The sequence below is a fragment of the Mustela putorius genome, unplaced genomic scaffold (assembly GCF_011764305.1).
Source record: "Mustela putorius furo isolate JIRA1106 unplaced genomic scaffold, ASM1176430v1.1 tig00003898_pilon_pilon_pilon, whole genome shotgun sequence".
Classification (NCBI taxonomy): Eukaryota; Metazoa; Chordata; class Mammalia; order Carnivora; family Mustelidae; genus Mustela; species Mustela putorius.
The window spans coordinates 28,592,087-28,609,656 of record NW_025422047.1 but is presented as its reverse complement, the minus strand read 5'-3'; the positions used below and the strand labels follow the sequence as shown (position 1 = coordinate 28,609,656).

Sequence of the window (17,570 nt, the reverse complement as noted above, 5' to 3'; positions counted from 1 at the left end):
CTTCAAAGATTTAAGAAAATAAGGATAATACCTGTGATAATTAAATATAAAAATTAATATATGAGAGACTGTCCTTAAATGGCAGTTTATTGATAATGGGCAATTATCATGGTACCAATTTATACAGAAATCTGTCCTTAAAGAATTAGTGCTTTATATTTACTTTTTTTTTTTTTAGATTTTATTTATTTATTTATTTGAGAGAGAGAAAGAGCACAAGCAGGGGAAGAAGAAGAGGGGGAGGAGGGAAGCAGGCTCCCCGCTGAGCAGGGAGAGCCTGATGCGTGACTCGATCCCAGGACCCCGGGATCATGGCCTGAGCTGAGGGCAGACACTTAACCATCTGAGCCACCCAGGCATCCCTATATTTACTTTTTTAAATTAAAAATAAAAATATACTCATTAAAGAAAATTTAGAAAATACTGATAAATAATAATTTTACTTCCATAGTCCAGAAATCACTAAGTTTATGAATTTTCAAAAGCATCTTTAGGACCTGGATCTATTTTTTTTTTAATGGATCAGACTTTTTTTTTAAATGGGAAGTAAAACATGTGTTTCTATCACAGAATTATAAACACCTTCAGTTTCATTTTCTGATTTCTATCCCTTGGGGTGAGAAAAAGCAAAGCAAACAAGGTATGGTGCTATCTTGAATGCTCTACAATGTATCATATTTATTCTTTTTTTTCAGAGACCAGGAGAGAACATGCAGGGATGGGGCAGAGGGAGAGAGAAGAGAGAGTCTTCAGTAGCCTCCGTGAGTTCATGACCTGAGCTGAAATCAAGAGGCAGATGCTTAACAAACTGAACCACCCAGGCACCCCTCATATTTATTCTTTAAAGCTCATCTCCATCAAGTGTTTTACAATTCTCTCATATCCATCTCTTTTTCCTTTGAGAGACCTGGTATCATGGGGTTTAGATTTCTCATTTAGCACTTTTCACACTGAATGGTAGTTCTTTTCTTAGCAGCCATTTGTTCCCCCTGCCCTTCCCCTTGTTCTACAGTCTATAGCCGGGGTTTCTAACCTAAGAACTGTGGACCTCCTGAAAAAACACATTAAAACAGTGTTTCTGTAGATACAAATACATCTTCCTGGAGAGAACCTATGTATTAATCTACCTCAAAAAAGTTCTGAGTATCAAAAAAGGTATGGAACTCTGATCTAGGGAAAATATTTGTGGTTTTAATTATCCTTGGATCTTCTACAGTGCTTAGCATCTATCTTTATACAGATAAACATTTGTTGATTTAAAATTGTATTAATAAAGCATAAAGTCAAACTGGATATATAAAGTTTATCTATCTAAAATATATTTTCCTAATTCATCATTTCCTCATCTTTTTTTTTTTTTTTTAAAGATGTTATTTATTTATTTATTTATTTGACAGAGAGAGAGATCACAAGTAGGCAGAGAGGCAGGCAGAGAAAGAAGGGGAAGCAGGCTCCCTGCTGAGCACAGAGCCTGAAGAGGGGCTTGATCCCAGAACCTGGTAGAGGCTTTAACCCACTGAGCCACCTAGGTGCCCCATCATTTCCTCATCTTAACATAAAAAATATTGTTTCTGAAAGAATAGTGGTTATCTGGGTTTAGTGAGAAGAGGAAATGAAGAGTTATTGTTTAACAAATATAGAATTTCAGTTTGGGAAGATGAGAAAGTTCTGGAGTTGGATGGTGGTGATGGCTGCACAACAATACGAATGTACTCAATACTACTGAACTGCTAAATTTTACCACCACTACAACAACAAAAAAACCTGCTTTTTATTATCAGATGATATTAATGACCTATTTGTTACAGGGCAGACTCTTCATCAACAGAAAGGAATAAAGAAATATTATTGGTTAAATTTTAGTATATAAGAAACAAATCTTAACCTCAATCCACACACTGTTGATTTTAGAGTATAAGCACAAATAAAAATAGGGTGACATAATCTTAAATCCTGTCCAAATGCAGGAGCTGTTATTTGAGTAAACAAAGGTAAATTGCTTGGGGCTATCAGTTTATCTGTGTGAAGTAAATTAAATTTTTTCAATGTACCAAGTCACTATTTAGGGAACAGACAATAATTTAGCCCAATTATATCAATGTATTATCCACATAATATTGTAAGTATTCTGGAAATCTGCAACAGGCATTTCAAGGTGTCTGGAGCACATTTTATTCAATAAACATTTAGTGAATATTCTTAGGATTCAAAAATATACAAGTCCCAAAATACTGGAAAAAAAAAAGATTATCTAGTACGCTGATTACAAAAAAGATGTATTCAACTTCTTTTGTGTTATTTCAATTTACTCTCATTTCATTATTTTCTAGCTTGCTTCACCAAAGAAAAAGTCTCAGCCTCAGGTAAGGTAATAAATGTATTTAAATATCAAAAATATTCATGTTACTGCCCTTTGAGGCAGTGGTCAAAAAAAATTCATTTTGATGATGCTGTATTGATATTTCCAATCAATGTGTATAACTTATCAAAAATCTAGATTCTAAACCTTTTGATGATTGTCAGTAATATTTCTTGGTTATTTATTACCAATAGATATTTGATTTGTAATGACATTTTAAACTTCCATTATTTTCCCAAAGTCTTTATATATAAGGGAGATTTACAATTATTTCTCCACTGGAATTTAGGAAAATCCTTGGAAACAGATTCAACATAAAAGTTAACTATTGAATTAAATTTTGTATCATGGAAAAGATATCTACTACCATAATGAAAAATTGGGTAGTTGATGTAAAGCTAATATGTCTATTGCTCTCTTAAGGTTAACATTAAATAATTAGCTGAATATAAAATTTTCCCATGCTTGTATTTACCAAAAAGCCAAACTTCCCTAATATTTACTCATATTCAGTATTTACTCAATATTTACTGAGTGCCTGCCATGGAGCAGGCATTATGCTGTCACTGCAGGACAGCTGTGAGCCAGTCATGTTCTACCCAAGCAACATTTAAGTGTTATTGTTTTTCTAGAACACAGATTTATATCACCACCTTTTCAAAATGTCTTTATGTTTTTGTAAACACACTCATTCTGGTAAAATTTTGAAAAATTTAATTTATGAATCTGATCTCTAAATAAAAATTTATGAATAACTATTTTTGAAGACAAAAATGTTTTTCTGTCATAAAGTTTGTTTTTCTATATAGCAATAGCAAAACAATAAAGACAGCGACAAATTACTTTAAGGTTTAAGATTACCTGAAATGGGAATATTCTGTGTGACTGATAACTGCACATCTCCAGTTCCTGGTGGCATGTCAACAACTAAATAGTTGAGTTGGCCCCAATCTACCTAAAAACCAAGATGAAACAAATAATATCACTGTATAACAATTACAGTGAATAGTGATATTAACAAAAATAAATGTATTAATAACAATATCTATAATAATAGTTTTCACTTAAACCATTACTATCAGGGACTACATTGAAGGTTAAAGATAAATAAATAAATAAGAGACACTTCCCAGCTCCAGAAGACCTTCTCTGAATGAAAAGGCTAAATTTCCCAATGACCACTCCTCTCTTACCCTACCCTCAACACACACACACACACACACACACACACACACCACACACTAAAGGTAAACCCATTCCACAGTGGGCTTCTATTCAGGACCATTACTTTATTTTCATTGGGAATTGCCTAGGAAGGCCTTAGCTTTGTGTCCTTGGATTTTGTGGTACAACATTTCCTATGGAAGATCCTAATATAACTGTTAATGAACTTTTTCCTTCATAAAACTAATAATGATAACCAAAGCTTAGAAATATAACTAGACTTCCAATACTATTAACATTTTGATTATTTCCTTCCAGGCATCTTTCTAGGTATCTTTACCTAGAAAATTCGGCTATATTACCAAGTTCTTAAGGCTCAGCCTCAGATTAGATAGGTCTTAAGGGTTCCTCAGACTCTTTTCTCCTTAGATGGCTACTCCCTCTGAGTAAACAGTCTCAGTGAATAGCCCTATGTTCTTCTCATTTGCCAAAGGTGGAAACTTGGAATCATATTTAACTCTGCCCTTTCTCTTACTAGCCCCAGTCACTTATTCTACCTTCTGAAAATCTCTCAAGTGTATCTACTTATCTCTTTCCCCATTGCCAAGAACCCAATAGAGAACACAACCATGTATCACCAAAGCTTCCCAACCAGACTCTCCACTTTGACACTGTCCACCCAGCCTGTTCCTAACACTGCTGAAAAATGGTCCATCTAAAATGCAAGTCTTATACTGCCACTTTTTTGTTTAAAATTCTTCTACTGCCTTCAGGATAAAATCTGAGCTGAAGCTCCAGAACACTGCCTGGTCTTCTTCACCTGCTAATTGATCCTCACTCTTCAGATCCCAGCTTGAAAGTCACTTCCCTTAACTTCCATTAGATTAGATACAGTATTCCTACTAGGTACTTCTCCTTATCATTCATTCATTCAATCATTCACCCATAGAACATTTCAGTACCTACTACATATTAGGCATTGAGTTAGGTACTAATAACTAAATGGCTCCATGGTCTCTAACTGCACAGAATTTATCATATAGAAGGAGACAGATATCAAGCATATAATGAAATAACCTCTGCAAAGGAAAGAGGTTAGTAAATGTAAGCAAGTGAAAGAAGATCAACATAGCTAGAGAGCAATGGTTCATTCATCTATTAACACATATATTCAACACATATTTATTGAGAATTAATTAGGAACCAGGCACTGTTCCAGGTGATGGGGATAGAGCAGCAGACAAAAACAAAGTCCCAGCCTTCCCATTGCCACTGTGGAATGAGTGAGGGAGTCAGGCAGACAAACAGAAAGACAAATCTAAAGGTACAAAGTGCTATGAAGAAAGTAAATTCCTTTACTATAAAAAATTGCTTCGTTCTTAATTCAGATATATAGATTAAATAGAAAGAGATAAGTTAAAAATGTCTTTAATATCTGAATTTCTGAAAGCAAGTAGTAAGAATTCAGAAAGCAAAGGATTTATCAAAGAACTGCTCTTTAAAAAAAAAGATTTTCTTTATTTATTTGAAAGAGAAAAAGCGTGCAAGAACACTAGTGGGGGGTGGGGTAGAGGGACAAGCAGACTCCCTGCTGAGCAGGGAACCCATGACATGGGGATCCATCCCAGGACCCTGAGATCATGACCTGAGCCGAAAGCAGATGCTTAACGAACTAAACCACCCAGGTACCCCAAGAATTTTCTTTTAATCTCTTTGATTCCCAAAGTCAAATGGTAAAGATACACTTACACAGTAGGGAAAAATAATAGAATGGTGGTCTAAGGTATTACTTTAAAGTGAATGAAGTCAGAAAATAACTAAAGCAGTTGACTAAAAGAAACAAAGCTTTCCAGGCAGAAGCAATAGCAAGTGGAAAAAAGGTTCTAACCAGTGAGGGTCTGCTTTGCAAATTCATGGAATAGCTAGGAGGTCAGTATAGCATTTCTAAAACAGCACCTCCACCCCCAACTATCAATCTCTCTCCTTCTCTGACTTTGTTTTTCTTCAAAACATTTATCATTATTTATTAACTTGTCTTTTAGGAATTTTATGATATTTTTCAGACACAAGTATTTGATAACTGATTGAATGACATATTTTAAAACAATGATGAAATGATGAATACAAAGCAGCTCATTTTCAATTTAGGGCTCCTTGGTTTGAAAAATAGTTACCCCAAACTTACCCAGGGCCATCATCTATGAAACTATCTATAAAAAAGATTAAGGACACTCTTCATTTTATATCCTCTACACTGAAACTCTTGGCACTGGCAGACTGACGAGCCTCTTCGCTTCAGAGAACATCAAATGACTGGTGCTAACAATTTATCATTGTTGTTCCCTGGCATTTAATCATATTTATCACACTGGCTCCAATTTCTTATTTCTTTAAGGAGAACTGCTATTAGGGTTCCAAGGAACTAAAAATACGTCACTGTTAAGACAATTTCAGATGACTCTTAAATTGCATTTAAACGAAAAAATGATTCTGGCCCAGCACCTTGATCACACACAGAAGGCATTCCACAAAGGCATGCAGACTTGAATTAAAGTCAGTATATGAATTCCTGTCCTACAGCAGTTACTAGTACTAACACTACAATATACCGGCTGCCAGCAAGTTCCAGTTCTCTTCTAAAAGAGTAAGCAAAGCATTGGTTTTAGAGTGATTTGGGTATTCTTTAGATTCTGCTTAGTGTTTGTTTATTCTTGTAAGTTGTGTGTTACTAAATGCAGGTAAGTAAGTAATAGCAAAATACCCAGGTACCTCATTTAGTAAAAACCAGTGGTGGATCCCACTGAGATTCTGTATGACCTGAAGCATATACAATTTGTGTAATCCCTTCTATGAATAAGAATACAAAATTATAGCACCTGGGTGGCTCAATCATTAAGCCTCTGCCTTCGGCTCAGGTCATGATCCCAGGGTCCTGGGATCAAGCCCTGCATCAGACTCCCTGCTCAGTGGGAAGCCTGCTTCCCCCCCCACTCCCCCTGCCTGTGTTCTCTCTCTCTGGCTTTTTCTCTGTCAAATAAATAAATAAAATCTTAAAAAAAAAAAAAGAATACAAAATTATGAAGGCAAATTTAGGTATAAAAATAAATACTTATTTAGAACGTGACAAGAAATCACCCTAAAATGCTGAAGCTTTAGAGATTCAAGTTCCTTTCTCTGAGATCTCTTGAATAACATAAATGATTACATAGAAATGCTTCCTGACTGCAACCTGCTTCCTCTCTCCACCTGGAACATTCTACACTCCCAGCATCCCACAGGAACCTATGTGAGCATGGAATCTGGAGTTTAAACTTCATTAGCCTCATGGCAACCTCACCTCTGGTAAAACCCTCTCAGGCTCCAGACTAAAAGGATTCCATCAATACAGAGTTAATCAGTCTATAAGCAGAGTTACCAAGCTCAGAGATGCCATGCAGGTAAAGAGGTGGCACTACAGCAGAGAATTCAGCAATGTGGTAGGGAGTCAAACATGTGCATCAAATCTGAAGTGGAAGGTGCCTCAGGGGCTCAGTCAGTTAGGCTTCTGAAACTTGGTTTTGGCTCAGGTCATGATCGTAGGGTCATGGGATTGAGTTCCACATGGGGCTCAGCAATAAGTCTGCCTGAGATTCTTTCTCCACCCTCTCCCTTCTGCACTGCTTCTCCATTTGTTGGTACTTATATACACACACTCTCTCTAAAATAAATAAATAAATAAACTCTTTAAAAAATAATCTGAAGGGGAACGCAAACAGCATAATGGGAGGATCAAAAACAATACCAATGGTCAACAATATCAATGGTCAGACATCTGTGCAAGATGTCTCCCTTATACAATAACATATAACCTCTAAAGGGTTTGAGATAATGGGATTTTAATATCCAAATATAATGGAGTCACTGAGCCTTTGTCCAAAGCCATTTAAACAACATTAGAACATCGTTTTTTCATCTGTCCCATAGATACATATGCAGTTGTAAATTGTTACATCACCTCCACTTATGTTATTGCCTTTCTTTAATTGCTCTTTCACTTTATTAAAATATTCAACACTTGAAAGTTATGCCACCAGGAGTAATTTCCAAACCTGTATTAAGTTATTTTCATTTCTTTTTTTTGCAGGGGGGTCAACCTTATGAAGGGAAACTATTCCCAACTAGCACCAATTGGGGTCATTTTAGGCTGACAGGCCTTCTCCAAACAATAGTTTATAATTTATATTCAAAATAACACTTGATAATCTGTAAGTAAAAAACTGGAATAAAGGCAATTCCCTCCTTTCTGAGGAGATAAAATGTATCTTCTATGTGGGTAAAGTAATTTATCATTTTCAGGACATTAGTTATGGAGAGTGTCGTGCTATGAATGGGAAAAGAACATGGTCCACTTTCTTCCATGGGCACTTCTGTTAAGAAGCTGACTGAAGCAGCAGCAATCAGGCCTCACTCTAGAGGACAATGGGAGCTTAAGTGCAAGCAGGTTGAGGTATAAGTATGAAAAGGAAGAGCCCACAGATGTATTCCATCTTTGGCTTCCTAGCTGGCTCAAGCAGTTTACCACAGTCAGCCTCGAGGGTGGCAGTTTCCATCATCATCATTAGACAATTTAAGCACCACAGGGTCAACATACGCTTCTCCAAAGCAGAGGAAGTGTCCCAGAAATCTTAGGTCTGCTAGCAAGGCCAATATGAGTCAGATGAAGATAACATCAGTCGGGTAGACCCTGAGCCCTGTGGAATCAGGGAGGAAAATCATAGCCAAGAAAGAGAGGCAGAGCTATAGCCTGCTGGAGGTAAAAGTAGTGGCCAAGAAGAATTAAACTCCTAAGGGCAAGAGAAAGGTGTAACTAAAGAACAAATAGAGAAATAAAAAAGCAAGATAAATGGGAAAAAAAAATCTAGATTGAATATTTAAAAGTGGGCTGTAACAGGCAGCCCATTTATAAGGCGCTCGCTCTGTTAAGTGAGAAGGCCAATTCTTAAAGTTAGTTGAGCTGGGCCAGACACTGTCTCTTCCCTTCCAATCTGCTCTTAATTACTTACTGTAGAGTTGGGTTTTGACTCTTATGCCTACTTTGACTCATAATTAGTAGATCTCAAGGTGGTGTCCCTATGTATGATTCTGGCCATGTATCTGTTGTTACATCTGCCCTATGACTAAGTTCTTCCATCTGTCTCTGATTTCCTGGTTCTCCAACTCTAGTTAGGTACAGTATTACCCAAATAGCAAACAGAACAGTAATTGTGCTTTGCTTGGAATCCCAGACATGAAACCATGCCACTACTAGGATAGGACATGAGATGCAGCTAACCTTATCTCAGGCCCATGGACAAATTGTTGGGCAAATTACCAAGCTCCCAGGATTTTCAATTCAACTAACTTCCAGGTTTTTACTGGGCCTTCAAGTTCTAAAACTTCTAGGGTACTTATTTTTTTATACATAGCTATTTCCCCAACTTCAGTGTAAGATCCCTGAAGGAAGAGTCTATTCTTTATTAATCTCTGGACTCTGCCTCCACATCCAAACTCCTCCATAATGCCTAGGCAGTTTTCCATTAATATCCACTGAGTGATTCTAAGAATCAAGTTGCCCTTTACAATTTTAAGTCACTAAAATTAAAATTTTGCCACGTGAGACACCTTTTATATACAAATAAACCTAACATAGAACATAGAGTGGTTCTCTTTAAATCTGAACCATATTTTTGCTCTATCCAATGGCCTATTCATAAAATCATACAATATTTTATTTTGGTTGTAAGAAGAAAATTGCTGCAAAAGTGGATTTAGATATAAATACTACAATAGGAATAAAATCTGAATAGCACAAGATTTCTACTTGAGTTGATGGGCTTACTGAATTGTGAAAAAAAAATAATAAATTTAACCATGAAGATTATTTTGATGAGACAGCTGACCCAATTATAAAATAAGAAAAAAATTATTCAAGTTATAATGATACAAATGTTTTCCCTAATATATCCACATCTTTTAGATGATAAAGTTCTCTAATCCATTTTCACATATGTTCCTTTCTATAAGTAAAGGTGTATGTGTGAGTGCTGGCAGGCGAGACAGGAAGATACTTGAATAAATACCTCCAAGGTACTACCAACCCAAGCTACAGCAGTAATGTTCTGAGAGCAAAGAGAAGAGAAACTTTACTCTTCATTTTTCCCTTTATCATCATCTCTTGTTTTTTCAGTTGGTCTAGTAGAGGTCTAGGGCAGACTGGCCCTGACAACATGGAGACAGCAAAGACGACTTCTTGTCTAAAAGTGGATATATGGGTCAATCTCTGGTAACTCTGTACCTAGTTTCTGAAATAGTATTTAAAAGATTATCCAATTCCCAGGCCAGCCCACAGATGCCCATGTAAATCCATACTACAGCTAAAACAGTAAAACCTCACAACATAAAAACAATGACACTACCACAAAAGAAAGAGTATTCTAGTTCATTATGGAACTATCTCTCTAAGTTTTCTAGAGTCCTGCTGTAGGCCAACTGCTAATACAGATGTACATAACCTAGAAGCAGAGGTTAGTGAAGGACAGGCCTGGTACCCAAAAAAACCCCTAAAATATTATAAACCTGAGAATCAAGATATTTTATTTTTAAAACATTGATTAAAAAAATTTAAAACTCTTCCTATATACCCAAAGGCTGGAACCGCAGAATTTCTTTTTTTTAAGTAGGAGTAATGCATCACTTTATTAACATAATTTGGTATAGTCTATAAAATACATTTAGACATGTAGTACTTTCTTTAACATGGAAAACTATAATATTCTTTAAAAGAATATCCTTAGAAAAAAACACTGTAGTGGCACCTGGGTGGCTCAGTGGGTTAAGTCTCTGCCTTCGGCTCAAGTCATGATCTCAGGGTCCTGGGATGGAGCCCCAAATCAGGCTCTCTGCTCAGCAGGGAGCCTGCTTCCTCCTCTCTCTGCCTGTCTCTCTGCCTACTTGTGATCTCTGTCTGTCAAATAAATAAATAAAATCTTAAAAAAAAAAAAGAAAAAGAAAGAAAAAAACACTGTATTGGGGGAGAATTCAAGGTCCTAAAGGAGCAGGATTATAGCTGCCATAAAAGCTGCAAGGAGCCTCACTAAGAGAATGCACAGTCATTGTCCAGTTATTAAGGATATAGAAATCGGGGGTACTTGCTTCAGGAGACCAGCCTGCCCAAGGCACTAGCCAGGAATAATGTGAATAGCTGCCCCTGTTGTGTTTATTTAGTTCAGTTACTCGCCATGTGAAGTCCTACTTCAGAGCCTTAGTCTATCAGGGGGAATTGGACCAGTGAAGAGGGAAGAGGTGGAGAGTAGGTCTATAGGTAAGTAAAGGAGAGCAGGAGGAAAAGAACTATTAGTGAGAGCTTATTATTAGACAGGCACAAACACTTTTTACAGACATGATTACAAAATATTATAAAAGAGGCATTATGATCACTATTTTACAGATAAAAATACGAAGGACTAGAGAAGTTAAGAAAGTTGCCCAAGGTCAAGCTGTTGGTAAGTGGTGGAGCAGTGATACAAATCCTAGTCTGTGTAACTCAAGTCATACTCCCAGTCTCTCACAGAACGGGGTTCAGCATTACTCTTCTCCAAGCCCCTGAAGAGTTCTGCTAGCAAACCTCATTACCACAAGAACATATTAACTTTTCTATATCACTTCTTCAGTGTAAAATAAAATAGATACATAAAATGAAGTCTACAGACCCAGAGAAAATTATTTACTTAGATAACAGAAGTAAGAAATATAAGAATTCATTCACTTCCTTTATTTTTTTCCTTTTCTGGTTAATTACAATGTTTCTTTTACTTGAGATTGTTTTTTATGATTTGTCATAGTTCATATTCTTTCCTTATACGATCCTTTAAAAGTGTTTTACATTACAGAGCAAGGGTCCAGTAACTATGGAAATGTTAACTATAAATTTCCTTTGAGCTGTTAAAGAATAATTTAGCTTTTGATAATCTACTATTAAATTTTGGTTTTATTTTAAATCAGTAACCATAATACAACCATTTATACAAAAGAATTATGTGGAGTAATTGTTTAAATCAAAGTAAGTAACTTATAGAAACTAAAAAGAGAAAGTAAATAAAGATTTTTTTAAATATCTACAGGTTTTGAACATAATATTTTTGAAACTGGATCGGATTTTATTCTAAAAATTTATAGATCTAAATCATATCAAGTAGGAAACCAACTGTGAGAAACTGTAGTTCCATATGCCATTGTATTTTAAGTGTGAGCTACTATAATGCAGTTTTTGGGTTTTAAATTCTGGTTCAGAAATTATTACAATGTTTAAAAAAAAATAAAAACAGCACAGCACTGTAAAGGAGGAGTTTGGCAAAAATCTAGACTATGAATCTAGCTGAGTACAGAAAAGAATCCAGATACCTACTCATCAGATAAAAGGGTTTTAGTTTGATAATTGGCATATCTAAATTCCAATAATCTTTGTTACTAATTAGCTATACAACCATGGGTCAGAGAATTAACCTCAGTTAAACTGGACCTCAGTTTTCTCTACAGTAAAATAAAGTGTTTTACACTAAATTTCTTTGCAACTACTTAAAAAAAAAAAGTGTGACTATGATTTACTTGTTTCAATCGAAAAATATCTGTGAGGAATTTTATATGGAATAGTGAATTAAAGCTGTTTTTATATAAAAACAAAAAACTAGGGTCGCCTGGGTGGCTCAGTGTGTTAAAGCCTCTGCCTTTGGCTCGGGTCACGATCTCAGGGTCCTGGGATCGAGCCCCGCATCAGCCTCTGCCTGCCTCTATGCCTACTCATGATCTCTCTCTCTCTCTGTGTCAAATAAATAAAATCTTAAAAAAAAGAAAAACCTAAATGTTACTTGTTATACTGAATAAATTTTATAGTGATCATATTGCCTTTAGAAAATTAAGCTAAGGGGCGCCTGGGTGGCTCAGTGTGTTAAACCTCTGCCTTCAGCTCAGGTCATGATCTCAGGGTCTTGGGATCCAGCCCCGCATCGAGCTCTCTGCTTATCAGGGAGCCTGCTTCCTCCTCTCTCTGTCTCTCTGCCTGCCTCTCTGCCTACTTGAGATCTCTGTCTGACAAATAAGTAAAATCTTTTAAAATAAATAAATAAGAAAGAAAGAAAATTAAGCTGAATTTTTCAAAGAACTTATATTTAAATTTGTACTGAACTACAATCTACTCTGACTGCCATCCTAAAACACCTCATCCTAGCTCATCTAGAAATTAATGTGTTATATCTATATAAAATGTCATAATTTACAAGATTGATACAATCCTGAAAAGTTGTGGAAGGGATTGTCACTGAGGTGAGGAACAGGAAGGAATTCAATCACAAACCCTTAAAGGTTGAGAAGTCTAATCTAACTTTCCAAATAATATAAAACTTCTTTCTATAAACACTCATGATAGCAATATATATACTCAGCCAACAAAACATTCCAATGCTTACTACACACTCAAATACAAATTTGGATCAATAAAAGGACAGAAGAAAATTGTCACTTAATAATCTTTCTTATTGGGGCGCCTGGGTGGCTCAGTGGGTTAAAGCTTCTGCCTTTGGCTCAGGTCATGATCCCAGGGTTCTGGAAGAGCCCACATTGGGCTCTCTGTTCCGCGGGGAGCCTGCTTCCTCCTCTCTCTCTCTCTCTGCCTGACTCTCTGCCTACTTGTGATCTCTGTCTGTCAAATAAATAAATAAAATCTTAAAAAAAAAAAAAGAATCTTTCTTATCCAGTGATAGACAGATTAAGGAAGATGTGCTATGGAATGCAATATTACGCAGTCAGAAAATCTGCGTTAAAAAAAAATGAGATCTTGCCATTTGAGACAACATGGGTGGGCCTAGAGGGTATTACGCTAAGTGAAATGAGACATACCATATGATTTCATTCGTATGTAGAATTCAAAAACAAAATAAAATATAAAAAATAAAAACAAAACAAATGAATAAACAAACAAAAAAACAGAATTAGACCTATAAACATAGAGAACAAATGATTATCAGAAGAGAGGAAGGTAGGGGGCTGAGCAAAATAAGTCAAGGGGAGTGGGAGATACAAGCTTCCAGTTATGGAATAAATAAGTCATGGAAATAAAAGGCACAGCATAAGGAATATAGGCAATAATAAATAATATGATGCATAGGGACAGATGGTAGTTACACTTGTGGTGAACATAGCATAATGTATAAACTTGTTGTACATCTGAAATAACATAACACTGCACCTCAACTATACTAAAAAAAAAAAAAAAAAAAATTTTTTTAAATATTTCCAGGATACCGGGATGGCTGTCAGTTAAGTATCTGCCGTTGGATAAGGTCATGATCCCTGGGTCCTGGGATGGAGCCCCTGTCATTGGGCTCCTCTCTCTCTCCCTCTGCCCCTCCCCCCACTCGAACCCTCTCCTGCTTTCTCTTGCTCTCCCTCAAATAAATACATAATCTCAAAAAAAAAAACTTTTTTTTTTTTTTTGCTACATGTGAGACTGGATTACTTCTGATTTACTTATTACTCATACTACATAACTTCAGATATGCTTTCTCTTCTGATTTGTTTTTAGTTGTCATGGGAATTGGTATTTATAAGAACTCCCCCTTTTAAAAACATGAATGAGCACCTACTAAATTATAAAAATTTAACTTGAAAATGCAGAAATATATTTTAGCTTTTTATTTTTCGTTTTTTAAAAAGATTTTATTTATTTATCTGACAGAGGGAGAGAGATCACAAGTAGGCAGAGAGGCAGGCAGAGAGAGAGAGAGGGAGGGAAGAAGGCTAACCTGCCGAGCAGAGAGCCTGATGCGGGGCTCGATCCCAGGACCCTGAGATCATGACCTGAGCCAAAGGCAGAGGCTTTAACCCACTGAGCCACCTAGGCGCCCCAACTGCTGTATTTTCAAATAGAAAAGAAATCAGCAAAGTTTCAGTAATAGGCATAAGGACTGTGGGAAAGGGTCAATAAACAGCTAATCAGAAAGTCAGATATCAAGGTATTATTATTAATTCATTATTTAAACACAGCCAAGGGCTCAACTTCTCTGTGTCCCTGTCCCTTCATTTTACAAGAGTATAAACATAGAATTACAGAGCTTGAAAGAACCTCGGAGATTATCTTGCCCACTGCTCTTATTTTACAGATAAAGAAAATGAAACTAAGAAGTCAAATGACTTGCCCAAAACTTACTCCACAAAATAGAGATAATAAAAAAAACCTTTGTCCACTTTAGAGACGTTTTTATCTGAAGAGGAAATGAGATCATAGATTTAAAAAAGGTAGCACTGGGTAATTAAGCAATAGTATAACACTGAAAAAAATCAAAGAGAAGTTTTTCTTATCATGTAAGTCAAAATTTAAATTTCTCTCAATGAGCATACCATGTTTATTCTTTTAACTAAATGCTAAGAAAATATTTGCCCATTTCTGAGGTCACCACATTCCAAAATGATTGAAACAAATAACTTAAAAAAACCTTTTCCATATGCCTAGATGACATAAGCAGTTAAATAGCTTTTTGCAAATTAAAGGAAAATTTCACATGCGCAAATACTACTAAGCTTGAAAATATTCAGTCACAACACAATTTAAAAATATGTAAATGACTAAAAATAAGGGCAAAGAAGTGAACAGAAAAGAAGTCTTACATGTTGTTTGAACGTATTAAATTTCTACATTTTAGTGACCTCTACCTTGTTCCTGTTAAGTAGACCTGCCATCTACAAAGCTATAGAGAAAAACAATAAATTTACTGTTATAAATGACTTCCTAATGATAACTAAATAATGCAGCAGCTTTAAACTATAACTACTTTTAGCACAAAGGATTTTGAGAAAAATTAAGGAATACATTTATGAGAATAGAGATGGAGATGATACAGATAATAGATGGGAAAACAGGTTTGAGGATTGAGGAAAAAAATAAACACATAAAACAACCTAATTCCCATCTCATCAGCTTCAGCAATTTCCAACTTCCTAAACTACATAATTACTTCAGAAGTACCCAAAAGACATGTAAGAAACCTGAGATCACTAAATTGCAAAGAAATAGGAAAACAGGCTAAATTTTATGCATCTCATTAAAAGACCATTAAAAGAGCGGCTATTCCTTCATTCTCATTTAAACACACTGGTCTATATTATATCTAGGCTTGTTCATAATAATTTTGTACCCTGATGAGCAAGTGAACATAGCAATGTATCTAGAAGTTGTTCTTACCTGAAAAGGTATCTAGTGTGCTCACATTTATCTTAATATTATAGATCACACATTAATATACATGCTTAAAGGCAGAGTATACACAAGCAAGTACAGAGGATAATTCTTACAAGGTTTAACTCTAAGAAATTAATACTAACATTTACATGTGCCCACCACTGTTCTAGACACTAAGAATGCAGCAATGAACAAGAAACCTGAAGTTCCTGCCCTCGTGAAGCTGGGAAAAGAGGACAATAAGCAAACCACCTAGTACATCACTTGTCATCTTGATGAAAGTCATCTTTCTAGACCTCGCTTTGCTCTCTATACAACTAGAAAGGTAATATTACCTAGTTAAGTATCATTATAACCTTCTCAAACAAAAATTATGCCCAAACCCCATAAATCAATAGGGCTTGAACTCCAATATTCCCTGCTCTATCCCTGCCTCCAGTGGCACATACATCACAGAATGCAGACCAGTGTAGGAGGTGTAAGCCATGCTATGAAACAGAAGAAAAATAATTGGATCATGGTGAAACTCAACACAGATCTGTGTTCTATATATAAACTAACTACTTAGTAAGTGATGTTTCTCAAATAAGATAATAATGATAAATATAGATTATTTGGAATATATTTTCTCAGTTTCAGTACCAGTGTCCAGATAAGTCATTTTTATTTCAAATATGTTTCAAATATCATGACTGCCAGTTTAAAAATCTTTTAGATTTTTAATTAGATTAATATTAGATTAATTAGATTAGATTAGATTTGTATTAGATTAGATTAATATTAACCAGACTATGATTTTAAGCCACATTTTAACATGATAATCTTGTTTTTCTTACAGTTGAAGAAATAATTTTATATGATGTATCCAAACTTTTGAAGAATTGCAAGAAAACAGGCATAGTCTGACATTTGAGTCTTGTATTTAAAACTGCAAACCAGACGGGCGCCTGGGTGGTTAAGTCGGTTAATTAAGCCTCTGACTCCTGGTTTTGGCTCAGGTCATGATCTCATGGTCATGAGATAGAACCCCACATCAGCCTATACAAACCATGCCTATAGCACCTCAAATAAATAAAATCTAAAAAAAAAAAGATTCCCTCTACCTTACCCTCTGTTCTTCCCCAGTGCCATGATCTCTGTTTGTCCTTCTCTAAAAAAAAAAGAAAACAAACTGAAAAGGTAACCTAGTTAACGGTAGAAAATACTTGACAGTTATATCTGATGATAAGATGTTACTATCCAAAATACAGAAAGAGCTCATATAACTCAACAGCAAAAAACTTAAAACAACCCAATTAAAAAACTGGACAGAAGAACTAAAAAGATATTTTTCAAAAAAAAGACATAAATGGCCAAAAGTTTCATGAAAAGGTACCTGATATCACTCACTAATCATGAGAGACATGTAAATCAAAACCACAATGAACTACCAAGTCACACCTGTTAGAATGGCTATCATCAAAAAGACAAGAAATAACAAGTGTTGGCAAAAATGTGAAATCCTCATGCACTGTGCTGGGAATGTAAACTGGTGAAGCCGTTAAGGAAAACACTATGAAAGTTCCTTAAAAAATTAAAAATAGAACTACCATATGATCCAGCAATCCCACTTCTAAGTATAAATTTTTCAAAGAAAATGAAAACAGGGTATCAAAGAGATATCTGCACTCCTTTGTTTATGGCAGCATTATTCACAAGAGCCAAGATGTGGAAACAACCTAAATGTCAATAAACAAATGGAGAAAGAAGATGTGGTGTATATGTATATATAATAAAATATTACTCAGCTATGAGAAAGAC

At 35.5% G+C, this 17,570-nt stretch overlaps 1 protein-coding gene and 1 long non-coding RNA gene across 7 annotated transcripts in view; one reads left to right on the top strand and one right to left on the bottom strand.

Moving 5' to 3' along the window:
• NUBPL (nucleotide binding protein like) overlaps window positions 1-17,570 on the bottom strand; it is a 201,726-nt gene that overhangs the window by 55,467 nt on the left and 128,689 nt on the right. For 3 of the 6 annotated variants that reach the window (XM_045067688.1, XM_045067691.1, XM_013047446.2), the window contains exons 7-8: window positions 16,879-16,920; window positions 3,221-3,314 (exon numbers count right to left, since the gene is read on the bottom strand). In XM_045067688.1, the coding sequence (XP_044923623.1) occupies window positions 3,221-3,314; window positions 16,879-16,920 (136 nt within the window). The remainder of the gene's footprint in view (window positions 1-3,220; window positions 3,315-16,878; window positions 16,921-17,570) is intronic. The other 3 variants (XM_045067690.1, XM_045067689.1, XM_004775759.3) reach the window with 1 other exon arrangement.
• On the top strand, window positions 610-17,365 carry LOC123388291. Its single transcript, XR_006602841.1, has 5 exons — window positions 610-640; window positions 2,331-2,363; window positions 10,989-11,043; window positions 15,941-16,095; window positions 16,609-17,365. It is a non-coding gene; the product is annotated as an uncharacterized LOC123388291 (long non-coding RNA).